The sequence below is a fragment of the Mesocricetus auratus genome, unplaced genomic scaffold, assembly GCF_017639785.1.
Source record: "Mesocricetus auratus isolate SY011 unplaced genomic scaffold, BCM_Maur_2.0 Super-Scaffold_100010, whole genome shotgun sequence".
Taxonomy (NCBI): domain Eukaryota; kingdom Metazoa; phylum Chordata; class Mammalia; order Rodentia; family Cricetidae; genus Mesocricetus; species Mesocricetus auratus.
The window spans coordinates 18,849,005-18,876,787 of record NW_024429194.1 but is presented as its reverse complement, the minus strand read 5'-3'; the positions used below and the strand labels follow the sequence as shown (position 1 = coordinate 18,876,787).

At 44.6% G+C, this 27,783-nt stretch overlaps 1 protein-coding gene across 2 annotated transcripts; it reads right to left on the bottom strand.

Moving 5' to 3' along the window:
- Positions 1-1,038: 1,038 nt before the first annotated feature.
- On the bottom strand, positions 1,039-25,880 carry LOC101828971 (ILK associated serine/threonine phosphatase). 2 transcript variants are annotated; one of them, XM_040753021.1, is made up of 12 exons: positions 25,732-25,880; positions 17,251-17,316; positions 16,728-16,784; positions 14,404-14,523; positions 12,882-13,008; positions 10,273-10,379; positions 9,616-9,709; positions 8,026-8,113; positions 6,780-6,901; positions 2,348-2,467; positions 1,494-1,575; positions 1,039-1,280 (listed from the first exon to the last, which is right to left on the bottom strand). In XM_040753021.1, exons 1-12 carry the CDS (start codon positions 25,784-25,786, stop codon positions 1,140-1,142), a joined length of 1,179 nt encoding a protein of 392 aa, XP_040608955.1. In that variant the 5' UTR covers positions 25,787-25,880; the 3' UTR covers positions 1,039-1,139. The 2 variants fall into 2 exon arrangements, with proteins under 2 accessions (XP_040608955.1, XP_040608956.1); XM_040753022.1 differs by lacking the exon at positions 17,251-17,316 and having other exon boundaries at positions 25,732-25,879.
- Positions 25,881-27,783: the final 1,903 nt, after the last annotated feature.

The window sequence follows — 27,783 nt, the reverse complement described above, 5'->3', positions numbered from 1 at the left end:
AAGCCCTCACCAACTAAGATACATCTTCAGCCCTCAGTGGGTTCTTGAGACAGGGTGTCACATGTAACCCAAGCTGGCCTCCTGAATGTTTGAATGTACAAAAGTTCTGTTTAATTTCTACTCATGGCTTTTCCATGACAGACCTGAGAAGTCATTTATAGTTTAGACAAGGTGTTTTGAGGTCCTTGTAGCATCCACACCCACAGCACATTCCCTGACTGGCCAGTTGGTTGTATGGCTGGGGAAGAGAAAGGCGGGATTCTTACAAAAACAGGTCTGGGAAGGTGGCTGTGCAACCCTAACAGCCCAGAGCCAGGTGTTTACAGAGAAAGCTACAAGAGCATGACCCCAGCACTGACTTCCTACATGGAAAGTGTTTGCAGGCGGTTAAGGGTTCTTCAGGGGCTGTATCATGCTCTTGCCCTTTGCCCCGAGGTTCCCCGCCACGTCCACCTCAGGCAACGGAACCAAGGATTCGACTGTCCTGAGATTGGCAGTGAGTCTGATGCTGTGGGGTGGTGACATCTGGGTGGAAGCCAGGCCCACAGTTCTTTTTTTTTTTTTTTGGTTTTATGAGACAGGGTTTCTCTGTATTGTTTCGGAGGCTGTCGGTCCGGCCCGGCCTTGAACTCACAGAGATCCGCCTGCCTCTGCCTCCCGAGTGCTGGGATTAAAGGCGTGCACCACCACCACCCGGCCCACAGTTCTTTAGAGTGAGCTGAATGCAGTTGTTTAGGAAACGGTGGGATGGCACTCCATGTGGTAACCGCATCTAAGGGCCGTGCTCCAGCATTTCCTGCTGGAAAGCTCATGTGTTCTGTACAGAAGGCTGAACAGGGCCCGAGTGCCACTCCATCACCCCACTTCCCCAAAGCAGTCACAATGAGGGTGAGAACACGTGAACTACATAACAAGCCATCATGGGCCTGTCCAGGAAACCTGGGATGATTCTGACCAGGATAGACCCAGAGTATATTCTAAAGCAAACAGTTAACTCAGGACCAGTCACTCAAAGCAAATTAAAGGAACTCAAATGACTAGGAAAAAAAGAAACCTTTATTTACAACCATAGAAGTCCCACAGGAGCACACACGCACTGCACAGACGAACCCGCAAGTCAAGAGCTCGTGTGCAGGCCCTCAGTGTCCTATCCTCACCACCATCACCGTCACGTTGTCTGCGGAGCCCCGCTGCACCGCCTTGTTAGCCAGCCGGTTGCATGCAGCTTCATAGCGGGCATCGACAGCAGGCTTCCCTTCTCGGGTCTGGATCTTGTCATCCTACCAAAGGGAAGGGATCTGAGTGACCAGGACATCTGCCTTTGTCATTCTCCCAAGACACTAGGGCCTGCTCTGTCCCTAACAAAGCTGGCAGGAGAGTGACTGGTGAGCCCCCAGCAGGGTTTATGCTGGAAAGACTTCAAGGCTTCTGACACAGGGCTACAGAAGTAAAGCGCAGCTGAGACACGTGCCATGCCCTCTAAGATGTCTTACCTCAAGGCAGGACAAGATGAAGTTCACAGCCTCCTCTGGGGTAAAGACCTTGAAGAGCCCATCACAGGCCAGCAAAATGAACCTACAGGTATTAGGAAGAAACAAGGGGGTTTCAGTCACAAGACCCTGAAAAGGAGGTAATCCAGGGACAACTTAGTGGAAGAGTGGCTGGCTGCCTGACTCGGCACCCTAAAGACAAAAACAAAAGGACAGTGGCACACACATATGTAATCTCGGTCCTCTGGAGGTAGAGAAGGTGTCACTCTGGCTACAGAGCAAGTTGGGGACCAGGTGGGCTACAGAAGACCTTGTCTCAAAAGACCAAAACCAATTGAGCTTGGTAGTATATACCTTTAATCCCAGAACTCAGGAGGCAGAGGGAGGCAAATCTCTGTGAGCTCGAGACCAGCCTGGTCTACAAAAGCTAGTTCCAGGACAGCCTCCAAAGCCACACGGGGAAACCCTGTCTCAGAAACGAACAAACCAACAAATAAAAATAAATTAATAAAACAAACAAACAAAAAAACCCAAAAATCAAACCAATTACTTTGTGTCTGCCCAACAACTCAGTGGCCAAATTTATTTTTTAAAGGAATAGAATTAAGAAAGCTAAAACTCCCTTTAGCTGTGGGTGGGATGCTGTACCACAAGGAGGACTCCATTTTCCCCACCCACTCACACAAGATGCTGCTCTCTGGCACCACGGTCTGTCTCTGCACCCCCAGGGCCAGGCACATTGCCTACTCACCCCAACTTCCCCCCCGGAAAGATGGAACACAGATTGGAGTCAAGGCGGCAAGAGAAACAAGCCCCTATGCATGTACACCAACACTTTTGGTGACATGTGCTTTTACCTGTCATTGGGGGTCAGCTGACAGCGTCTGATATCCGGCACAGATGTGACCCCACAGCGCTTATACTGCCCATCTCCAATGGAACGGGATACTTCCAGCACGCCCAAGACACGCCCATCTCTAAATGAGGGGAACAATGTTAGACTCTCAATTTGACAGGTCATAGGTCCCCAAAAGCAGAAATTGAGAGATCATGTTATAGCTGGGCCCGACATTTTTGTTTTTCAAGTCAGGGTTTCTCTGTGTAGTCTTGGCTATCCTGGAACTCATTCTGTAGACCAGGCTGGCCTCTTAATGATCTATCTGCTCTGCCTTAAGGGCTGGGATTAAAGGTGTATGCCACCACCGCTCAGCTGGTCTGACATTTCTTTTTCTCAGGTGAGGCAGACACATCCTAGGTCATTCTAATCCTGGTGACAACTGGTACCATCCAACAGAACCACTGGTGGGCTCAACAGTGAACCTCACTACAATGCCTACACCCATCCCCAATTTCCCATGCCTAGTTAGTTACTGACAGAATGGTGGGTCCTAAGCCCTTAAGTGACTGCACATGCAGCCTGTGCTAAGGTGGCCAGGAAAGAGTGTGGGCTGCATGCTAGGTTCAAAGAACCGCTGAGGCTATGACTCCTAGATGCTTAAGTGCTCGCTTCTCATTGGCAGTGTTACACCCATACTCTCACTATATTCTCACCCACACTGTTTGGTGAGGAGCAGGGAAGAAAGAGGGGATGACCTATAAATAGGAAGAGGCACCTAGAGTAGACACCATGACCCAAGAGAACTAGTGTGGAATCCCACTGCCCCCAAGAATCATCCTAGCCCAGCTTCTCACTGTGACACATGGGCCTCAGGCCATCATTCTGAAAACGTAGTAAATGCCAAAGAGTGTGGTAGCTCAGTGTCACTGAGGTTCCTAAGTCACAAATGAGATGCTGTATGGACAGATGGGTGAGACAGGATTCAGCCCAGCCTTGGCCCCTCAGGGTCCTAGTCACCCAGTGACTCAGTTCAACTACCCTGAATGTGTTTTTAATCCCTAAAGACTTCTGCTGGCACCTGGGGAAAGCAGAGCATTCTAGAATACACAGTATTACATACAACTGAAACAGAGTGAGTGCTCGGGAGCAATACCAAACAGGAAGAGCATGGGTGTTCAGCTTGGGAGCACCTACACTTTAAGAACCTCCTCTGCAGCCCTCAGACCATAGCTGTGTGCAGAAACTTCCTACTCTTAGTTCTCCCACTGTGGATTTGGGCTCATCTGGCTGCTGAAGAGAGGAGGAGACTGCTGACTTCTCTATCATGTGGGAAAGCCATCTCAGTGAAGCCTATTCATTCATACTGCTGTGTGCAGCTAGGCTGAAGGGGGGAGCTCCATCCTGGAGAGCAGATGCCACAGCCAGTGTGTAAGCATGAGTACGACTATAAGCTCTGGTCCCTGAGGACATGAGACTAGTATTTAGTCCAGGCCTAGGTGCATGGTGCTAATGGACTGCAATGTCATTGTCTTCATTCAGAAAGCCTCTCCCTTCTGGTTAGATCCTTCCCTGTAAAATAAAAATAATCTCTCTTTGTGCTCTCAGAGTAACCCTGCTGTATATTACCTTCATTGTAGTGATCATGTATAGAGTTGCTTATTTTTTTAAAGAAATATCAGTAAACAGAGAAGAAAACATACCCTCTCTAAACATCCTTCACTCAATTTGTGTTTTGAACTATGTGGTAAGGGAGTAAGAGACACACAACATAAACCGTATTAACTATTTTAAGATGTTTGGTGGCATTATAGACATTCAAGTGGGCACACAGCCAGGCCAAAACCACTGTCCATTCCTGGAAAGTTCTCTCTACCCAAACTAAATAAACCTCTGTTCCTAGGTAAGCACCAACTCATTCTAATCCCAGGCTCTAGGACTCTGGGTCCTCAACAGGAGAGTCACAGTGTTTCTTCTTTGTGTTTGGCTTATTCACTCCACACACTGTACTTAAGATTCATCCAAATAGCCTCCATGAGGTCTTCATGCCTCCTGAAGGCTGGTAACAGTGTTCTTTATAACTACATGCTCATCCTCCAGTCATCTGCCAATGTATACCACACTGCTGCCCTCTTGTGGCTGCTGAGAACATGGTGTAGCCGTGGTCCTCAACCTTCCTAAATTGAAAGACATTTTAATACAGTTTCTCTCATGTTGTGGTGAGCCTCCATACACAAAATTATTCCGCTGCTACTTTGTAACTGTAATCTTGATAATATAAATATGGGACATGTGACCTCTGAAAGGGGTGGCAACCGACAGGTTGAGAACCACTGGTGTACAGGGCTTGCTGAGTCCTATGTGATCCCATGTAACCTGAAGGAACTGCAGTTTCCACAGTGGCTGCCTTATTCATTCTCCATTTCCTCCAACAATGAGGGAGATTATCTTTCATGCAACTTATAGAGGAAAAACCTTTGAAACTGAAAACCAAAACTAGTGATCCTAATAACCACGGAAGTGACAGAAGCACAAGAACAGTCCCCTCACCCCTGGAGCACAGCACTGACAGGATCTCTGGAGCAGTGTGTACAGCACTGTGACAGTCCATTTCAAGTACAGCAAAACACCAAAGAATGTATAAATTCTTAAACAGTGGTAACTTTGTGACTATGATTCTGAAGCTATTTGGACAAAAAAAGTATATATACTTTCATTACAAATCAGGTTTTCAATAGGAAAGAACTACAAATACTAAAGAAGAGAAAATGGCTGGGCGTTGGTGGTGTACGCCTTTAATCCCAGCACTCGGGAGGCAGAGGCAGGCAGATCTCTGTGAGTTCGAGACCAGCCTGGACTACCAAGCGAGTTCCAAGACAGCCTCCAAAGCCACAGAGAAACCCTGTCTCGGGGGAAAAAAAAAAAAAAAAAAAGAAGAGAAAATGTTGTACTGAGAAATTTGGGTTAAGGAACAGTCATCGAGCCTGTAATTTTGTGTATAGTGTTTAACTCTTTCCTTGAGCCAGCTCAGAAAGAATGAACACCCTGAAATGAGCACCCGACACAGGCTCCACTTCTTAAAGCTGGGCAAATGTCAGCAGAACAGTGGAGGCCCCCAAAGAAGCCTCCAGCAGTCATGCCTGGGACAGCCTATCACACCAAGAAAAGCACAATTCACACAGTTGCTCACAGGCAGGACACACAGGAGAGCAGAACAAAAGATAGAACCCTTATCCCACCCCAGGCCAGAACCGCTGTTCAGACTCTGGGCAAAGACTCAGACAGTTTCCCTACTTTTTTTTTTTTTTTTTTGGTTTTACCAGACAGAGACAGGGTTTGTTTTGGAGGCTGTCAGTCCAGCCTGGCCTCGAACTCACAGAGATCCACCTGCCACCATTGCCCGGCTGATAGTTTCCCTACTTTTCAGAAGAAATTCTACCACTGTCCTGTGAGGCCAGCTGCTGACAGGAAGCAAGACTCGGGAACCACAGCTCATGCACCCCTGCAGACCATCTGTGCAGTGCAGTGCACACAGCTGAGAACTGAGACTCAGCACAGACAGTAGTCTTCTGCAGGACAGGGCAGTCCCATAATTTTATTTTCAGTGCTGTCAATTAAACCCAGGGCCATTCATGGTAGCAGGGGGGCCACTAAGCTACATGCCAGGCCACAATAAACATCTTTGCAAAAAAAAAGAAAAGAAAACCTGAATCTAAACATGATTCTGCATTAATGTGTATGTGCTTGTGTTTGTGTGCATGCACATGTCTATGCAGGCCAGAAGAGGGTGCTGTATTCCCTGAAACTGCTCAGGACTGAGCCAGACATGGTCCTATGTCAGAGTCCCAAGTCAACCCACAACACACTCTGATTTTTGAAGCAGTGCCTACCATATTGCCCTGGTTGGCCTTGAACTTCTGAACTCAAATACTCTGTCTCCCAAGTACCTGAGACTACAGGTATTACCACTTCTAGCTCTGAATCTGTCCTACTAACCACTTAAAAGTTTTTCTTTGGTGGAAACTCTAATTTATTCAGTGCAATAAAGGGCAGTGTTTAAACCGGGCATGGTAAGGCAAGCCAGTAATTCCAGTAGTGGGGCATTGGAGACAGGAAGATCAGGAGTTTAGGCTAGCTTTGGCTACAGACTGAGTTCAAGGCCAGCCTGAGCTACATGAGACCCTGTATCAAAAACTATGAGCAACCAAACAAACAAGGACAGTATTTAGAAACTTCTCAGACACACTGAAAATAGTAAGTGGTTAGTATCGACCTGAGACAGGTTTTTCTTTCTGTTCAATCAGGAAGAAATGTTTCTCGCTCACTCTCTGCCTCTCCTAAGACACAAACGAACGCCCCAAATTATCCATATACACTGGTACAACTGAGAGTGAACCCCAAAATGCGGACTTCGATGTACCATTCATGCTGGCACCCATAACTCCCCTGGATACCTGACATTCCCTCCAGCCTTCTGTATCCTCATGCGTTCTTCATACTGAGTTGGGTTGTGCTCTTTGCTGAGGCTTAGGGCTGCATGTTTTTGACTTTCCTCATTGTATCGGCACAGGATTGCCTGAGAGGGTAGAGATCACAAGCCATGAAATTCAGTGAGCAGATCTAGGAACCAATCAAAGGGAGAGACTAGCAATTGACTTTGCACTCAGCACCTGCTGACCTACAAATCCAGCATCAAAGAGATAGCAAATAGGAAAGTCACTGAAACACATTCACAATGAGAAATTTCCAGTGTCAGTGTCAATTCTGGCATAAGCCTTGCTGGTTGACGGTAGCCAATCGCTCACATGGCCACTGTCGCATCAGGGACAGGAAGGAAAGCATTGGCCAACACCACGGTCAGAGTCAGAAGTCTGTGAGTCTATGAAGGGTGAAAAAATGAGCAAACAAGCATTGCTCCCACGCGTGCTCCCATATCCATGGTTACTGTGTCTGTTTCAGAGAGGATGCTGAAGCCCAGGGGAGTAATATGCCTGGAATCCCACAAAGAACCAGGGTGCAGACTGGGCCTAAAGAACTGAGGAGGGCCCACTTTCTCTCCTGTTCTGGCATTTGTTCTCAACACTTATATACCAGAATAGTCTCCAGGGCTCCCAAGAATATAAGCTCCATGAAGACAGGCTGTCACCTAAAGTTCAGAGCTGCCCTTCTAGTGATGCCTAACAAACCCTAACCCATGGAGAAGAAGGGTTTAGAGGCTGCTTAAGTATGAGTAGTCATGACAACAGAAGGCCGGACACCATTGAACAAGGCCATTTCTTACACTACCCTGGACTTTCTCCCTGGACTCTGCAGATGGACTTGGCCTTGTACTTTCCTATCACAGTGTTCAAGTTACTCTGCAGTCACAATGCTTTGGAAAGGCAGTGTTAATATTTCATTCAATACCAACTACAGTCAGAAAAATGAGGATCTAAGCTACTTGTGTACTGATTTCATTCTAAACCACAGCATAGCATGCATACAAGGAAAACCACCGGGGGAGAGACAGATGTTAAAACAGATAGCTCAGGGTCTTCCGGGAGAACAAACTGGCCTCTAGCTTCACTGTTGATTCCTTCCAGGTACACACTGGAACACTCCTTGTAGCAACCCCCCTAGGAGGCCCAACCAGCCACCAGCACTTGCTGAGGTTCTCTCAAGACATGCTGTCATCTAAGCAAGTCGCTCAGAGCCACATACCCGACTATCTCCAAGGTTGGCGATATACAGGATGTTGTCCACAGCCAGGACACACGTGGCAGTGGACCCGTCTTTCCAGGCAGGCTTCCTGGGGAAACACATCAGAAACACAGTGACTACTGGCAGTGCCCAGAAACTAACTTCTAAAGTCAAGCAGCAAGTCTGCCAGGCTAAAACAGACTATATGCTCTCAACTACTCCATGAATTGAATATGGGTAGGGGCCCCAAATGCCCCTGTGTCAAAAGCTGGGATCCCAAAGTGACACTATTAGGAAGTGATGTGGACCTTTAGGGGATGGGGCCTTATGAGAGGTCATAGGTCCTGTGAAAGTTCCCTCAAAGGGAATGTGGAATGTTATTGCAGATGTGCCCTTGAAGGGAAATGTGGGTGCTCTGGCCCCTTTTCCTTTTCTCTTGCTTTCTGGCTCAGATATGAGCATTCATTCTGATACTGCCACCATGCTACGCCACTTGAGTCAAAGGGCTGAACTAACTGGGTTGCCCTGTGCTGCATGTGAAGTCAAGATTTGGGCTTGGGGTAGTCACTCACACCTTCAATTCAGTGCTCTGGAGGCAGAGGCAGGCAGAACTCTGAGTTCCAGGACCCTCTCTTGAAAATGAAAACCAATGCCAAATAATTCTAACATAGTCAGATTTCTCATAATTATGATGGTTTTTACGAGACAGGGTTTCTCTGTATTGTTTTGGAGGCTGTCAGTCCAGCCCAGCCTCGAACTCACAGAGATCCGCCTGCCTCTGCCTCCCGAGTGCTGGGATTAAAGGTGTGCGCTACCACTGCCTGGCACACACAGCTTTTTTTTTGAAAACATATTTAATTTTATTTATGTGTATGAATTCTTGCCTGCATGTGTATAAGTATATGCCTGGTGCTCCTAGAGACCAGAAGAGGTCATTGGATCCCTTGGAACTGGAGTTACAGATAGTTTTGAGCCACCATATGGGTGCTGGAAACTGCTGAACCTGGGTCAGTGCTTTTAACACGGGACCACCTTTGCAGTCCCAACATATATCTTTTAAAAAGAATTTTGTCTTTTCTGTTTCTTTTTTTAAAGATTCATTCATTCATTCATTCATTCATTCATTCATTCATTCATTATGTGGTGTTCTGTTTGCATGTATGCCTGCAGGCCAGAAGAGGGCACCAGATCTCATCACAGATGGTAGTAAACCACCATGTGGTTGCTGGGAATTGAACTCAGGACCTCTAGAAGACCAGCTAATGCTCTTAACCTTTGAGCCATCTCTCCAGCCCCTGTCTCTTTTTTAACTTAAAAAATTATTATTGCGTGTACATGAATGGTGTCCACGTACATATGTGTGGAGGGCAAGGCCTACTTTTGGGAAAGTATCATGTGGGTTCCAGGGTTGAACTCAGGTCATAAGAATTAGTGGCATCCTGGATCACTGAGTCATCTCACCGGCCCCACATCCTTTGTGGGTAAGAGTTTTAAGAGCATACGTGGTAGTGGGTACTTTTGAGACCAAGTATTGTGCTAAATAGCATCACAAGATCCAGAAGGTATTGAGGAAAACACAACACTTAGCATTCTACATGGAGTTACACTCACTGGCTTGAGGCCTGTTTCAGGAACTCTTCGTCGGTGTGTTTAAAAGTATCTAGCAGGCATCTCTTCACAGTTTTCTCCACACTGATTACATCTCCTGGTAGAGAAGTGTCAAACAGAGTAACCACTCAAGAGGAAGACTGATGCCCACTGTGGTTCTGTTGGTTGTTTTACATGTGAACGTACTTCTAAGCATGTCCTTATTAACAATGTCTGTTTCCTCTCTGCATGAGTGCCATGTGAATTTGGTTTACTGGTTTTCCCAGTGTGGAGGCAGACAAGACACTAAACACATCCCAGACACTTGACAAGAAGCCAAGATTTGATGCTCTATCCACACAGCCCCTTACTTCTAACCCTTAAGCTCACTCCTTGAAAAGCCAATGACCTTTTTTTTTTGGGGGGGGGGCTTCTCATATAGCCCAGACTGGTCAGACTTCATAGCTGAGAATGACATTTAATTTATGATTTCTTACCTCATGAACCATCACACCCAGTATATGTGGTCCTGAGGACAGAGTCTAGGGCCTCATGCATGATATGCTGTGAACAACCCACTGTGCTATACCCAAGGCCCATCAGGCCCAACAAGCTACCTGACAGACTCCACTATGCCAACAGTAGAGACAAGTCAACTGTTCACTCAATTTTCAGTCTCACCTTTAGGAAATTTCCTGATTAAGTTCTGGTGTAAATTCTGTGCAGCAAATTTTGAGGCCCGAATTCCTCCATGTCCATCAAAAACAGCAAAGTATGAAACCCGAGTACTGGAAAAATTAATTAAAAGTCAGTTACATCCTTAGAGCAACATTACACTTCTTCACTAAAGCTTGTTTTGTTTAATTCTGGACAGAGGCTCCATATTTAGCCCAGTCTAGCCTCCAATTACAGACCCTTATGCCCTTGCTTTTGAGGGCTGGGATTACATGCAGACATCACCACATCAAACAATGAACATCAAGACAGAGCAAGTCACACTGTTGAGATACAAGTCACACTGACATGTAATGGGGGGAGGATAGTAATGTTTAAGAGATAAAACTTAAGTAACTTTCATGCATCTTAATTATTAGAAACTCAAACTTGAGACTAGTATAGTAGTTCTCACCTGTAATCCCAAAACACAGGAGGCTGGAGCAAGAAAACTGCTAAGAGTTTGAAACCAGCCTAGGCTACATCGTCAGTACTAAGACCAGCTTGGCCTACAGAGTGAGACTCCATCTCAAGACATCAAACAAACAAAACCACATTTGCTTCAAAAACTAAGCTGTAGGCTGGAGAGATGCCTCAGCAGTTAAGAGCACTTGTTGCTCTTGCAGAGAACCCAGGTTCAGTCCCCAGCACCATGTGGTAGTTCATAAACCACCCATTACTCCAGTTTCAGGGGAACCAAAGCCTTCTTCTGGCCTCTGTGGGCATTGGGCATGCACATTGTACATATACACACATGCAGGCAAATACTTATTTATACACATAAATAAAAATTTAAAAACTAACCTATATTTTTCAGACAGTAAAGTTAGAATTCAGAACTTTTATCAGACTTTAAATCAGACTTTGTTTAACAAGCAAAAAAAGTTATTCATCCAAGACTCTGGTCAAAAAATATCCATAAGAACAAGAGAGAAGTTCTAGGAGTGTTGACTAATACTTGACTACAAAGTTTATGGCGATAGACTTATTTCTATTTCCTACTCAGTTTTTATCAGAAAACCCACATACATGGTAAAAGCCACAAAACAAAACAAAAACAAACTACAGGAGCCAGGTGTGGTAGCACATGCCTTTAATCACAGTACTAGGGAGGCAGAGGCAGACAGATCTCTGTGAGTTCGAGTCCAGCCTGGTTTACATATTGAGCCAAACAAGGTTATGTAGTATGACCATGTCTCCAAAAAATAAAAACCTACTTCAGGGCCACCTAGATGGCTCACTGGGTAAAGAGCTTACCTTGAAAGCATAACAACCTGAGTTCAATTCCTCAAATCAATGGACTGGCAAATGAAGAAAACCAAACTAAACCCACAAATTTGTTCACTGACCTCCACACAGGCACCAATGTCATATACACACCCTCTGCCCATGTCATGAGCATACACAATAATAAAAATTAATTTAAAAAATGAAAGAAAGAAAACTGCCTATGAGAAATGACATTTAGTGTTAAGATCAGCTCTTCTTTCACTCTTTTGAATTCTTATGCAATGTAAGACATTATGCACAAGCCTCATACAACTTGCAACCTATCTTTGTGCAATTGGGTATTATGTAGGGAGACTTCCCCAAGGTCCTTTCCAAGCTTTGAAACCACTATGTTCCTATCTCTGTCATGATCACTGGCTCTGAAGCAACAGTCATCTACCATAATGATGAGCTGGACAACAGCTGTTAGCACACTGTACGTTAATGATCAACTAGTGTCAGGGAAAAACACAGTATGCACATTATATAGTTCTCGATTATAGAAATTACAGATGAAATGTATAATTATGTAATTATTCAAACATGATACTATGTATATAACAGAATGTTAACAGTCATGCAATGTGATGCTGTCTGCTTGTTTTCTTCCGGATCTGAGACCTGATCAGAGGCTTCAGTTCCATGTGTGCAGCTGCTAAAAACATTGCTTTCTCTCTTCCAGGCCATTTTGGCTTTTTTGGACTTTCTGGCCCTTGTTATCCATCTGTATAGCCTCTCCCAATGCCATCAGACTCTGCTGGGTTCACTTTGTTGTGTTATCTTGGAGGCAGAGCCTCAGTCTAGGCTTGCCAGGAACTCAACATCCACTGAGTGCTGGGATTTCAGGATAGGATGACAACCAAGTCCCACCACACCCACACTTCCTGCAGACCTTACTCAGCAACTTCCAGTCAATCCATCCACTCTCTAGGACACAAAGTAAGAGTACTCTGCCAGAGCTAAGCAGTCACTGTGAGGAGTCCACAGCAGGGGACCACTTTCCACTAAGTACTCAGTGCAATCCTGCTGAAAGTACAGCCTGGGCAAGTCTTTGTTGAGAGGCAATCCTACATTTAGCAATGGCCTCTACCAACCAAATACCAACAGCAAATGCCTGCTCCAACTGTGACAACAAAATATCCTCAGATGTTAACCAATAACTCAAAAAAAGTCTAAGAACCACTGATGCAAAAAGTAAGCCACTCATTCATCAGTCTTTCTTGGAGAAAAACCCTCAAACAGTGACAGCTTAGTAGAACAGAGGAGAAACAAACATCAACCAGGCTCGCTGGAATGTAAATACTCACATGAGGGATGATGGAGGCCGACACTCTTCAGTGATGTCATTCAGGATGACATGGGCATCCTGCATCTCCTCCCTCTCACCCTTCCGCTCTGCTACATATCCTTTCAGACCAAAGATCACCGAAGAGGCTGAGGAAAGAAAACAAAAAGCCAATACAAAACTGTGCCTTACCCTGTAGAAGCCCTAGTCCCAGAGCAAATAAGAGGTTCTACGGTGGCCTTACTCAGCAACATCACAGTGGTACAAATAAGCAATATCCCTCAAGGTATCTCCCTAGTTATAAGTCTACAGCACAATCGGGGTTCTGCCAGAAAGCCTGGAGCTGTGGCAGACACGGGAAGCCAGCAGTCAGCACAGAAGAGCTCCACCTAAGGCAGCAGGAATCAAAGAAGTGCTACCTCATGCAGAGGTGGGACCAGGGACCAGGGAAAGAGATCCCCAATTGTAACTTTAATCTGGCAATAATTTAATGAGGACAGAAAAGTCCAGTTTCTAAGGAATTCAGATCAGTGGAGTTGTCAAATACTCTGCTGGAGAACCTGAAAAAGTGTACATTTCTGTGCTCCAGGCTGCCAATAGTAGCAATAGTCACTTTTATTCCAACTGAGGAAATGAAGGAGCAGGGAGTCTGCTATAGTATGGAATGGTGCCAAATTTAGACTCTGGCTAGCTTAAGTTCTCTGCTGGTACCTGGAGCACTTCTAGAAGAGATGCCTTTGGCCATGTCCCAGGAGCACTGCCACATTACTGCCACAGCTCTTACTGGGCAATTGTGGCCAATGGCAGAAGGAAGTAAAAGTCCACAGCCATTTCTTTCATAAGTACAGGAAGTGAAAGTCTACAGACATTTCTCTAAGTCAGCATAGGAAAAGTGTACAACTGTTTCTCTCAGTCAGTATAAGAAGTGAAAGTCTACAGTTATTTCTCTCAAGTCAATGCAGGAAGTGAAAATCTACAACTGTTTCTCTCAGTCAATACTGAGAGTGAAAGTCCACAGTCATTACTCCCAGTAAGTACAGGAAGTAAAAGTCTACAGACATTTCTCTAAGTCAGCATAGGAAGTTAAAGTGTACAACCATTTCTCTTAGTATAAGAAGTGAAAGTCTACAGTTATTTCTCAAGTCAATGCAGGAAGTGAAAATCTACAACTGTTTCTCTCAGTCAATATTGAAAGTGAAAGTTACAACCATTTCTCTCAGACAAAGCTAATCAAGCATTCTAAAGCAAAGACTAGTAGTCAGGAAAACTGGATGGTCAAAAGTCAGTCAGCCATTTCTGAAGTTAAGTCCTTGTCAACTCTGAGGACAAAGCGGTTGGTTTCCTATCAGGTCAGGCAAGTGCATGAAAAGCAAGGGCAGTTTTAGAAATCATTTGCAAAGGGTGTGTGTTGGGGGTGGCATGGGGGGGTGGAGCCCACTTCTTAAACCTAGAGAAGTAGTGCAGTTAGGAAGCTAGGCCTGGTTTTGCTCTGGGATGTTTAAGATATGAAATCTAATACATTTGTTTTCAAATTGTCTGAAAACCTTTACAAACTTTCTTTTCCACAAGCTCTTCACCGCCATTCTTCTCTTCCTCGGGAGTTTTCCTCTTTGCTCCTTTCCCTTCATGCTTCACCACCTGGGAAACTGATGTGGCAAGAGAACCTAGAAATGACGTAAAAGTCAAACAGAAACAGCTACAGACTCCAGAGTCACCAGCAGACCAGGCTCCGTCCAGTCAAGCCCAAGAGGCACTAAGGCATTTTAGGCAAGGACCAGCACATACAGTGCCTAAGGCTAGGACTCCTGGTTGGGGATGTAGGGCAACATCCAGGCAGAATGGAGAGCCTAAGAGTCTGTGTCCCGCAGGTTTCTCAGTAGCAGAACTTTGTATACAAAGACACTTTTTAGCATATTCATGATAGTTACATCCACAGACCCTTAGTGATTGATAAGGAAATTTCCAAAAGTTATAAGCAAACTCATTATGTTCCCAAACAAGTAACAATGTTCCTAAAAGGCTCAAAATGAGGTTAAAAGGCAGGCTCTACCTGAAAGGCACAGAGTGCTGCTGGAGCTGTCCCTACCTCTGTGCTCAAGCCATACCTAACTGCCCCAGCAGTGCTCATGTGTTTGGAATGCATAAGGTCTAACTTCAGTTTCTAATCTTCCAGTCACAGTTTCTTCACTCATAACATGGTAAGAGCATACCACCTCCAGGAACTGTGTGAATGTTGATAGAGACAAGATACATAAACCATCTCTTATGGTGCCTGTTATGTCAAATGTCTGTAAGCATTCTCTGTGGCCACTTATTACCCATTCTTTAGCAAAAAGAAAAGGCTCTGTGCTAAGATTCAAGATTCAGCTACTTGCAAACGGGCGTATTTCTACAATGGTTTTACAAAATACACGACACCCTGCAAGAAAGAGCAACTTAATAAGAAAATGTCAAGGGTATTTACAAGTCTCCATCAGCATCACTGAGTCCCAGTTTCCCTTTCTGTACCCTTTCTAATTTACACTGTTGCTACTGACCTCCAGGCGAATTCCTCCGCACCTATCACAGGACACAGTCTGGATAGGAAAGACTCTTCACTAAGACTTACCTTACAGACTAGCATGTGGTCAACTCCCACAAATGGTTTCTGCCCTCTTGAGAAGAGTAAGCAGTCTTCCAAGAAATCCAAAATATTGGGTACCAGATTATATATGTAACTCAACAGTGCTGCATAACTCTTCTAATCATTACTGTTTCTGCCCATGAGTAGCTAAGAAATTAGTTATTTTTAAATTAAATCTATAAAAACACTTGTTTTGCATATTAACCCTCATAATTAAGAGCACTGGCTGATGTACTTGTGTTTCAATTCTTTGGTATGAGTCCACAGCCCTGAAAACTTTGGGATTCTTATATAAGACAATTAAATGCTTTTTCTAAGTGAGCCTACTGCTTTCACAGGAATAAACCTGTGAAACAAAAGCCTATTTGGGAAAATATCAAGTATTCTTTCTACTTGGCAAAAAATGGAACTTTTAACCACACACAAAAAATTAGGACCACCCGCAGCTTCTCCCCAGTCTCCACCACAGCAACTCCAAGCAAGGGGCTGTTAACTAGATGGGATAACCAGTCTTTGGCTATAGCAACAGTATACCCATCGTTCTTCCCTCTTCCCTAAGAGAACACAAAAAGAACAGAACACTCGTGTATCTGTGATTGTGGACAACATGAGGCGAGTCAGAGTAGTAGATGGAAAAATTTTAAAGGTTAACATCAAAGTTGAGAGTAAATTTCTGACCTTTTAAATTATTATTATTATTTTGAGACATGGGCTCACTATGTAGCCCAGGATAGTCTGGAACTCAAGTTCCTTCTGCTTTAGCCTTCTGAATGCTGAAATTACAGGCAGGTATCTCCATGCATGAATCTTAATTCTTAAAAGTCAACCTAGCAAATGAAGGCAAAGTTCAAGAAACAAATTGGTGATGTAGTACTGAGGTTTCTAATCTCTGTCTCCTCCTCAGGCTGCCTGTTCAATTTTTTTTTTAAAGATTTATTTATTTATTACGAACACAACACCCTGCCCCCATGTATGTCTACACATCAGAAGAGAGCACCAGATCTCATTACAGATGGTTGTGAACCACCATGTGGTTGCTGGGAATTGAACTCATGACCTCTGGAAGAGCAGTCAGTGCTCTTAACCTCTGAGCCATCTCTCCAGCCCTGCCTGTTCAATTTTAATGGACCTTACCTGTATTGTATTTCAATGCCATTCAAAATCCTGCTAAAACCCATGGATACAGTTTACACAGTAGCAAAAGAAGGATTACCTCCATTCATACCTTGGAATCTGTTTGCCTACCTGGATCGCCACTGCCAGCAGGTGGGAGATCATCAAAGAGTAAAGGTCCCCCAGATCCTGAAACACAGAAGAACCCAGAGTGAGTCCAAAATGAACAACCAGGCTTCAGTTTCAGAATCCATCCCACCAGGACACCTATGCAACAGGTTATTGAGACAAACTCAAAACTTGTGTCAATCCAGGGTAACTCATTCTTCAGGGAATAATATCCGGAACCTATTTTAAAGTCCTATGATTTCAAAGGAAATAGAAATTCTGTCTTAAAGAGCTGAATTTTACTTCAACTAGTAAAATACTGAATTGAACCAGAGAAAACTGCTCGTCGTGTTTGCGTAGTACTTCTCAGGATTAGCTACTGCAGGTCTTTCTGCCTTACCTGAGGCCATGGGTTCAAAACTTAAAGACAGCCAACACCTAAAACATCTGTGTGTTAAAAATGGGGGAAAGGGAGAAAGATTGAGACAACTACAATCCCAGGATGAGTAGACGTTGACACACACCTGGGAAAGCCTGAAGACTGTACCTGAATCAGTACTGCTGGCTGGGGGCAGGTCCTCAAAGAGCACGGGTCCTTCCTGTGCTTCCTTCCCTAAAACAGAAACTTGTTTAGAGAGCATACAGCCACCCAGGACAGATGTCTACAGGGAGCACCGTGCCCTCCCTGTTCTGGCTTACGTTGCAGATGCTCACCCAACACAAGACATGTACAGGGAGCACCATGCCCTCCCCTGCTGAGTTAGGTTGCATATGGTCACCCAGGACAGATGTCTATGGGAGCATCACACTCTCCCTGCTCTGGGTTAGGTGCTACAAGTCAGACTTTCTCCTTTCAGTTAAATAGACATATTTTTAAAAATCTCTTCTGGACAGCTATTTACTATGGAAAGGTCCCTGCTTCCAACAATCACAGTTAACATAAAAACAATGAAATGATTCCCTAGAAAGTACTAAATTTGGGGGCTGGAGAGATGGCTCAAAGGTTAAGAGCACTGACCGCTCTTTCAGAGGTCCTGAGTTCAATTCCCAGCAACCACATGATGGCTCACAACCATCCGTAATGAGATCTGGTGCCCTCTCCTGGTGCGCAGACATACATAGAGGCAGGATGTTGTATTCATAATAAATAAATAAAATCTTTAAAAAAAAAAAAAAAGAAAGTACTAAATTTAAAAATTATTTGTTTTTTTTGGGGGGGGAGACAGGGTCTTACTATACAGCCCTGGCCTGAACCTCTCAATATAGACCAAGCTAACCCTCAAACTCATAGAGATCCTCCTGCCTCTGCATCCTGAGTACTGGAGTGGAATGTCAGTACTAAGGATGGAATGCATACTAAGTGTGTGCTCTACCACTAAACTACACATACTGTATCCTTGTTCCTAAAATCTTCCCTTAAAAGAGAATCATTCAAAGAGAAAAGATGACTATTGTACCTCAAGGTAAAGTGAGAAGCAAAGGGAGCCTCCAAAGGCCCATGAGCACCACTGAATGCTATTTTAGTGACCTCTGCCCACCATAACTTGGTGTCACCAGCAATGTGAATCAATGGAGAGAACAGGAGTTTCAGACAGCTGAAAATGGACAGGCCTCACAAAAAAAAGCCAAGGAATGTTTCTGCTTTGTTTTGTTTTGAACCTAAGAACCTGAAGATTTAAATTCTAAACGTCTTATGTCCCATTACCATGTTTTACATAAAATGTAACTACTATTCCTTACTCCCCAGCTTCTAAAAATCTTCCAAAAGTCTACTTAAACTATCAAACCTATGAACTAACACACTAGAATCAGGAGAAAAACATCCTGATGGAGAGGGGATCCTTTACCCACACTTTGGAGCTTCGGTTAGTCATTATCAACGGCAGTCCAACTGTATTAAATGGAGAGCTTCTTAAATAATGACTGTTTTCAACTGTACCCTATTCTAAGTTAGTATAATGAAACCTTGTGCTGCTCTCAGTCCACTGTGCATCCCTTCATCCAGGGAGTCCTTGCTGTCCCCATGCTACCTGTCACTTGTGTCAGAAGCCATTGTGGCAATTTTGGTTATCAGACTGACAGTCACAGTACATCACTTATGTTCAAGCAACTTTTATTTTACCTAAGAATGTCCCCACCAAAAAATTAATGTTTTTTAAAATTTACTTAATTTCATGTGGACCAGTGTTTTGCCTGTATGTGTATGCCTAGTACCCAGAAAACAAAAAGAGGGCATTGGATCCTCTGAAACTGGAGCTGCAAATGGTTACAAGCTACCATGTAGGTGCTGGGAATGGAAACTGTGTCCTCTGAAGAGCAAGAGGTGCTCTTAGTCACTGAGTCAATTTTTCCAGCCCCCAAACACATACTTCTTATGATATATTATGATTACTTTATTATTAGTTACTGTCAATCTCTTCCCATGATTAATTTAAAAATTCACCTTTATCACAATACCATGCACAGGGAAGAACACAGAGTTTTACATTTTTAATACCTACATGGATTCTTAGAATGTATGGCTGGGTATAGAGGACCACTATAGAGTGTGCTTAATTCCTATAGTGCCCTTTCAGAGGACCTGAGTTCAATTCCTAGCACCTACAGACCTAACACTCAGACCTTTGTCTGCTGCTTGTTTCTTAGACCACTTGCAAAAACACCCTCATGTAAGTTAGTTCACTTAAATAAATTTATAATCCTCAAGAGGTTCACTGGTATCATAATTTTGGTCTCCATATAAAGATGAGATGGTGTGGTTGGTTTGAAAGAAAATGGTCCACAAGGGGAGTGTCACTATTGGGAGGTGTGGCCTTGTTGGAGTACGTGTGGTCTTGTTGGAGGAAGGTTATAACTTTGGAGGTGGGCACTGAGGTTTCAGATATACTCAAGCCATGCCCAGTGAGACAGACCACTTCCGTTGCCTGCAAGCCAAGATACTCAGCTACTTCTCCAGCACCATGTCAGATTGCAAACCACCATGCTGCACCATGACTAACCCTAACTAAAAATGTAAGCCACCCATTGAAATGTTTTTCCTTTATAAGAGTTGCCATGGTCATGGTAACTTCACAGCAATAGAAACCCTAACTAAGACAGATGGATATCAATTCTTCTTTTTATCCTTTGTGGTGTACAATGTGGGTATGTGTGTAGTGTCATGTGTGTATATGGAGGCCAGAGGTGGATGCTGGCTGTCTTCTTTGACCTCTCTCTACAGAGACTTTTGAACCTAAAGCTTGCTCATTCAGCCCACCTAGCTAGCCACTTTGCTTCAGAAATTCATCTCTGTCTCCCCAATGTTGGGATTACGGGTGGCTCACCATGCCCACCCTGCATTTACATAGGCAGTGGGGATCTGAACTCATCTTTATACTTGCATGGCAAGCACTTCACCCACTGAACCATCTCCCTAGCCCAATTCTCCTCTTTTAAAATGAAAAGTAGAATTTATCAATTCCAAGGAAGGAAATGTCTTGGGAATATTTAGGTCAGAAGTACCTTAAAATATACAAAACCCCTAAGGCTAACAAAGTCTCATTGCTTTATTCCCATATTACAAATAAGAACATATGCTCTATCAGGATTCCCCCCCAACAAATTGAAGAATCACAAATGATCTCATTTTTCTCAAAGAACACAAAATCTATGGAAACAGGAGGCAAAGCTGCCCCCTTGGTATTAGTGAAAGACTGTTTCTGGGCCACTCCAATACCCAAATCCAGGGATGGTCACTATCTTATATAAATGTTATCTTACCCAAAAAAAACCCACCAATGCCATCCTGTATTCCTTACAATGTCTCTAGAATATCTGTGCCCAATACACAGTAAATACTTCAAAAATGGCCCTTAGACTGTATCACTTAAACAAGTATAACTAACTAGAAACCAGTCTGCACATGCTCAGTACAACTTTAAAAATCTGTTACAATTTGTGGTATGTTGAATTGACAAATATGGAAGGAACCCACAGACACAAAGAGTTAAATCTATCCTAAGAAGCAGAACACTAAAGAGTACTTACTTTATGTTTTAATTCCTCTACAAAACCACTAGCATTGTATCAGCTCAACTTCAAAGGTCTAACAATCAGAATGCCCAACCCCCTGGTTGGGAGTTGGTGTGATGGCTCGGCAGGTAGAGCACTTGCTCTTGCAGAGGACCTGGGTTCAATTCCTAGCACCCACAAGGAGACTCACAACAATTCATAACTCCAGTTCCAGGGGATCCAACACTGTCCTCTGACATATGGGGATACCAGACACACATGGTGCACACAGATACAGGCAAAACACCAATACACGCAAGTTTTGAGACAATCTAGGACAATTACACTTCATTTACTAGGCCAGGGCACCAGCAGGCCAAGCCTCTTAAGGAGAGGGGCATGTATATTACAGCAAAGAGACCAACCTGACAACCAACCCTTCTCATCTAAGCATGGTCTTTCCACTACCATTGTCCAATAGAGAAAGCTGTCTTTGCATAGGTAACACATATATTTTTCAGTTCTTACAGGAACTACTTAAGAGATTTCCTGCTTCAAGTCAGCCTAGTTCCCCTCTTTAGCCACAACACTGAGATTGTTCAAACAGCACCATCACCAAAGAACAGTATGTTTGCTGTTCTTTCTAGAATACCATCATAGTACTTCAACTAAACACTGAGATTACCTCACATTTTATTTCCCACAATGAAGAATTAGTTGTACAACAAAAATATTCACTGCTTGTAAGGCACTATATTAAGGCTATAAATATTTTAAATCATTGATTACTATAATAATTTTATAAATACTGTCACTACTCAACTCAGAGGAAGCTGAGACACCAAGGCCAATGAAGACTCAAACCCAGCTGGCTGATTCCCCAGCATGGGTTCTTGCTGGGCACCTGCCTTGGACTTTACAAAGACCAATTCATACTTTTACAGTTCTCCTACAGCATAATCACAGGCTCACTAGAATATCTTTGGACACCTTTTACATCACTAATATGGTCAAACAGATGTATTTGGATCCTTTAAAATATACTGTAGGTTATAAACACTACGGTTGAGTTTAGACAAAAGGCCAGGAAGAGATGTGGATCATAAACACTATACTATGGAACTTTTCATTAGCCAAAACCCTGCAGTTTTGAATGAATAGAAATCCAAAGTATGTGAGCTATAGTTGTCAGCTTCCACCAGACAACTTGCAACTTTGATCCACAAGACTAACAGAGAACAAACTGCACACCATTCCAATCACAGCTAGTATCACTCCCCATTATCTATACCCAGGCACTGTGTCTACTGGGTATTATACATTATGATGAGACTTTCTTTTTAACAGTGTCTCACTATGTACCCAGACTGGAATTTGCTATGTAGACCTAGACTAGCCTAGCCTTGAACTCAGAGGTTCAGCTGCCTCTGCCTTCCAAGTGCTAGAATTAAAGGCATACACTAAGGTGTTGCCTATTTATTACTTCTGTGAATTTTTAAATCATTAGATATTAATATAGTAATCCTTTATCATATATATTGTATTTTTTTCTCGCTACTTTAACTTTCTATGACTTGCATTTTTTCCTGCTGTATACTGTTTTAGAAGTAGTATGTCTTCTTCTGATATTTCAACTTTTACGTTTGTATTTCCAATACTTTTCAGATAAATACCCATGAAGTACTGTACATGTCTGTGTGGGTATGTGTTGTAATTAAAGAAAAGGAGCACTATGCGACAGGGTTCAAGCAGAAGGGTTTTTTATTAGGGAAAGAAATAATAAAAAGGGGAAAGTGAAGGGGGGAGACCAGCCTCCAGAGACAGGAGCAGCAGGAGGAAAGGGAGATGGGGGAACAGACAGAGGGAGAGAAAGAAAGAGAGAGAGGAGGAGGAGGGGAGGTAGGTAGGGTCCTTTTAAAAGGGAACATAGTGAATATGCACAGGTGGTCCTTTTAGTAGTTGCAGTTGAGGGCATATCCTGACAGAACCCCAAGGACAGGCCAGTTCAGATGCCTGAATACTAACAGTGTGCACATGTGTGCATACGGGTATGAATACAAGTGTGTGTGAAGGCCAGAAGTTGATGTCCAGGCTCCTCTTCAATTGCATCATCATCATCATCATCATCATCATCATCACCATCATATTTCTCTGTACTGCCCTGGCTATCTTGGAACTTGCTCTTGGTCCCAAACTCAAGAGATCTGCCTGCCTCTGCCTCCCAAGTGTTAGAATTAAAAGTGTGCCCCACCACCACCACCACCCAACACTTTTTTTTGGACAGGTCTCTTATTGAACCATGTGGCTAGGTTGATAGCAGCTGAACTCTAGATCTGCCTGTCTCTACCTCCCCATTGCTGAGATTACTGACACGTGTCTTCATACCAATCCCTAAGACACACTTTTAAACATTAGTTTATTTTAAGTGCTGGGGATTGAATTCACAACTTCTCAGGCTGATAATCAGGTGTTTTTGCCTTTTGGTACCAGCTCTGAACCCAGGGCTTCATACCTGTGTGCTCTAACTGCATTCTGACCAGCAGTTTTGAATTAAATAACAACCAGTTAACAACCAAATAAGTGAACACTCTACATAACTAAACAATCTATGTAAGCATTTTATAGACCTAAGAGAAAAGTTCCACTACTGATATAAATAAGCAAAATCCCCTTTAGCAAAAGATAGTTTTTAATTAATATATTCAACTATCAAAATCTTTTAAGTCCTGCAGTAAAACCTGCTAATTTAGTGCAATATCTGAATATATATATATATATAAAACACATACTTTCTACATGTTTTACAGGTCATAAAAATTTAAGTCTTGCGGGTGTGAACATAAGATGAGATTCTTAAAAAACCAAAACAAAAGCATTCAACAAAACATGCCTGTTATGCTGAGGGTGGCATCTTCTTCCTCCATACACTCAGCACTTTTTACAAAATCATTGCAACTGATTTTAAATTGCTGTTATGGTGCACATCTCATGGATGTTACTAGCCAGTATCTACAAAGCCCTGACTATGTGCTCCAACCTGGGCCATGTGTTCCACTAAATGTCCTGGTACTTTTTAATCTATACAATATCTGCAGGAGGTATCACCTATTACACATACAAGCCAATGTTTGCCAAGTTCAGCTTGTCCTTGTGACTGCACACTTTACACTTCACCCCTCAGAATGTAAATGTCTGATGCTCTGAATAAAGGTGGCTACTGCCTCATTTATTGGTTCCATTTTCCCAGGTCCCACCACCAGCTAGATTGGTAAACAGCATGGTATGGAAATTAAAATTTAAAGCCTAAATCATATTAAACCAGTTAAATCATAGTAATGATGATTTAAATCATTATCTTGGAGCTAGAGATGATGGCTCAGCAGTTAGGAGCGCTGGCTGGTCTTTCAGAGGACCTGGGTTCAATTCCCAACACAGAAATGGTAGCTCACAACTGTCTGCAACTATTCCAGGGGTTCCTACTCCCTCCTGGACCTCTGCAAGTACTATAGACACACAGGTGGTGCAAACATACTTGCAAGCAAAACACTTGTACACATTGAAACAAAACTTTATCTTGCAGGGTGTTTTGTAGCTATTTTGTGGGTACTGTTGCTGTTTTTTGAAACAAAGTCTCATTATGTGGCCCAGACTGGCCTGGCACTCAAAATCCTCTGGTCTGGGCCTCTATAGAGTGCTGGGGTTACAGACGCGTCACCCTGGGTTAGGTTCATCTAGTCTGTTTTAACTGCTTGCTACAGTAACTTTGAATCTCAATTCTGCCAACTTCTTCAGGATTTAGCCCTCAACTTTTGTCCTCCACAAATTCTAAAAGTCTGTCTTCTTTGTTTTAAAACTTGAAGAATACACTGTAACATTGTCAGCATCCTCCTGACAAGCAAAGGGAAGGGGCGTGCGGAGGGGGGGAGCTTTGATGGGCCCTCTGCACCCCATCTACACAACCCAAGTTTTAATAAGTTGTAAGGTTTTATGTCATATCAAGACAGCCTTGACCTCGGAGAAGAGCCAAATTGATTTTGGATAAAAAGCAATAAGGACTACAATGATGACAGATTTCCAGGCACACCTGGTAATCCAAACTCTGCCCGAAGCACATTCAGATGCTGGTTATTCTCTAATGACAGAAGCCAGACTACCCGAATAAAGCCAGCTTTACTCAAAACGCTAACGGTGGTTAGCTTCGAAAGGAATGGCTGAGTCAAATTCACAGACTCAAGACCCCGTCATTTAGAAGCTCCAGAGTGGTTGGTGGGCCCAAGTAACGGTACCATTATCAGGAGCAACGGCACAAAGACGACACTACAAAGCATCTCAGGAAAGTCTGGAGGCGCGCAGGTGAGAAGCCAAAACACGGGCCCTGAAGAGGACAGAACAATACCTCCTCATGGCCCCAAGCCCCAGCATTCCTCCATGCTAGCCGGCCACGCTCCGGCAAAGCCAGAGACCCGAGCCCTTCCCCCCTTTGAACACTGTTTCCTCGTCTCGAATCCCTGCAAACCCTCCTGCTCTCCATCTCGAGAAGCCCTCAGGAAAAGCCGCCTCCTTCCCCAGTCTCTCAGGTACCGTTCCACCGGGCGCTAAGTGTTTCCCACGGTCTATAACCTTTTCACTTGTGATCAGACCTGAACGCTCTGAAGGCAAAAGCTGGGTCCTCTCCACCTTCCTGTTCCCTGCCAAAGACGTTCCCAAAACGAGGGCTGCAAACGCCTCCCGGGCTGGCCGAGCAAGTCCCGCACCGAGGGAACGGGAGTCGAAACTTGTTCTCTAAGTTCTCGGGGTTTCCAGCACGCAGTCAGGCCCGGGACCACAGCACCCGGCTGCGAGTCTTGCTATGGCCAAATTAAACCCAGGGAGTCCCGACCTTTAGGTGCGGGGTTTCGAGCGTGGGCCACGCGAGGCCGGGACCTGAACAGCGCGGTCGCGCGGCCCCGGGAGGCACAGGCCGAGGCTGAGGCGGCAGTGGCGCGAAGATGGCGGAGGCCGCGCACCCCGGCGCCGCCCTCTTCCCCGCGCCGCTTACCGGCAGGCGGGCGCGGCGCGCGCTCGGGCTCCGGCAGGTCCCCGAACAGGTCCATGGCGGCGGGCGGCGGAGCGGTGGAGCGGAGGCTCCGCGCTACCCTGGGCGGCGGCGGCGGCGGCGCCGTCAGTCACCCCGCGAGGCCCTGCCAATCGCGCGCCGCGCAGCCGCCGCCCCAGAGTGCTACGCGCGGGGGCGGGGCGGGGCTGCGCAAGCGCAAAGCGCTTCTGGCCTGGGCATCTGATCGCCTGACAGGTTGAAATGGCGTTTCCCGGGAAGAGCGGGCTAATGAAGCCGAGCCTGACGTCCGTACCGGGTTATGGTCCCCCACGACAGTGGCAGTCATCCCTGCACTCGCGCGGTCTCGTGTGCTGCGGCCAGGGCGTCAGGAGTGGAGCCCTGGAAGCTCAGGACGAAGGGAGGCAGGTCCGCACCTGCCCGTTGTCCCCAGCGCGATTGAGCAGGCAAAGCGGCCTCTGACTGACCCGAGTAGGATGAGTCTCCGCTGTTCCACTGGGTTAGAGTCCAGAGAAGACACCAATATAGGCCAAGCCACAAAAATTACCAAACATCCCTCATCTCACAGCAAACAAAAACTGCTGCTGCTTTACCAATCACAAGTTTGTTCCCTGTATATTTTCTTAGTCTCAGAAAAAAAAAAATCTAGTCATAGAATTACCGCCTCTTCCTGACATACAACCTACAAAAGACCTCACTTCCTTAAACGTATCCTCAAATCAATTGACTACACACCCAGATCCTATCAGTCCTTTCGAACAGCGCCTTACCTGTGTTTTCCGTGTTGTGTTGGACTCCCTTGGTGCATCAGGCAACAAATCATTGCTCCACTGCAAATCTGTTCCGGATATTCTCTGGATGTGATAGGTGGATCTGCCCAGCAGGCCTCCAGGCCACTCTTCACTGCTCCCAGACAGAACCTCCTCCACGACAGCAGCAGGAATTTGAAATAACAGCCTTGTCTCCTGTCCGCACCTCTCACCCACTCCTCAGCCCACCCCAACTTGACATGACACGCTAAGTCTCCAGAGCAGCTCTTGCTAAGCTTGCTGGTGACTTTCCACTCCTGCAAATAGACTTCATTCCCCGTGAATTCTGGCAGTGTTTGCCACTTGGCCTGTCTTTCCCTTATATGTGTGGACGTCTCTCCAGTTTTACTCCTATTCAGTACTCCATCTCTACCTCATTAACAGACTCAGCTTCTGTCTGGCTGTTATTTGATGGAATTACCTTCTTTTGTGGAGGCAACTAACTAGGTAGAACGGGCTGGTCATGAGCTCACAATGCCTCTACCTCCCCAGTGCTAGGATTATAGGTGTGTCACCACTCCTGGCAATTGGAATTCTGACTTGATCTCACGTTCTCTTCTCTTTCCTTTCATAATCAGACTTGAATTGCTACCCCTTTGGACATGACTTGTTAATTTTCCTACCATCTCTAGACACACATAGAAGCCATTTCAGTCATGACCTCAGGAGATGATCATGGTTTGCACTCTGTCATGGAGTTTGTCTAATACAAGACAGAAAACGCACAGCATGTCCTTTCAACTGACTTCTTTCTTTCAATGTCATCTTTGTGACTTTCCTCCACATTGTTAGGACTGTAATCCACTCATTTAGATAGGCCTCACCTTGTTAACTCTCTTAGTGAACATGTAGGTTTGAGCTTGTTTGGAGCTGTTGCCCACAATGCTTCGAGCATTCCTATCAATCTGATGAGTACAGATTTTCATTTCTGTTGGAAGATGCCCAGAGATTGGATCACTGGGTCAAAAACTATATGACTATATTGAGCTATGTTAACTCAATACTCTCCTTGGTTGACTTGTGTTTTGTTGAGATGAAGTCCTGCTGTGTGACCCAGGTTGAAATTTACCATGCAGATCAGCATGGCCTGAAAGCTGGAATGATCCTCCTGCCTCAGTCTGAGGCAGGCAGATCTCTGAGGCCAGCCTGGTTACAAAGAGTTCTAGGATGACCAGAGCTACACAGAAAAGCCCTGTCTGCGTCCCCCAAAAGGTTACAAGTTCAATTG

What these genes read in the sequence shown, in the direction of transcription:
- LOC101828971 (XM_040753021.1), bottom strand. Translation starts at nt 25,786, where the DNA reads ATGGACCTGTTCGGGGACCTGCCGGAGCCCGAGCGCGCGCCGCGCCCG. An exon ending in CAGCTGACCCCCAATGACAG is followed by an intron (nt 1,576 to 2,347) that starts GTAAAAGCACAT and finishes TAATACCTGTAG; the next exon opens with GTTCATTTTGCTGGCCTGTG. An exon ending in TCATCTTGTCCTGCCTTGAG is followed by an intron (nt 1,281 to 1,493) that starts GTAAGACATCTT and finishes TCCCTTTGGTAG; the next exon opens with GATGACAAGATCCAGACCCG.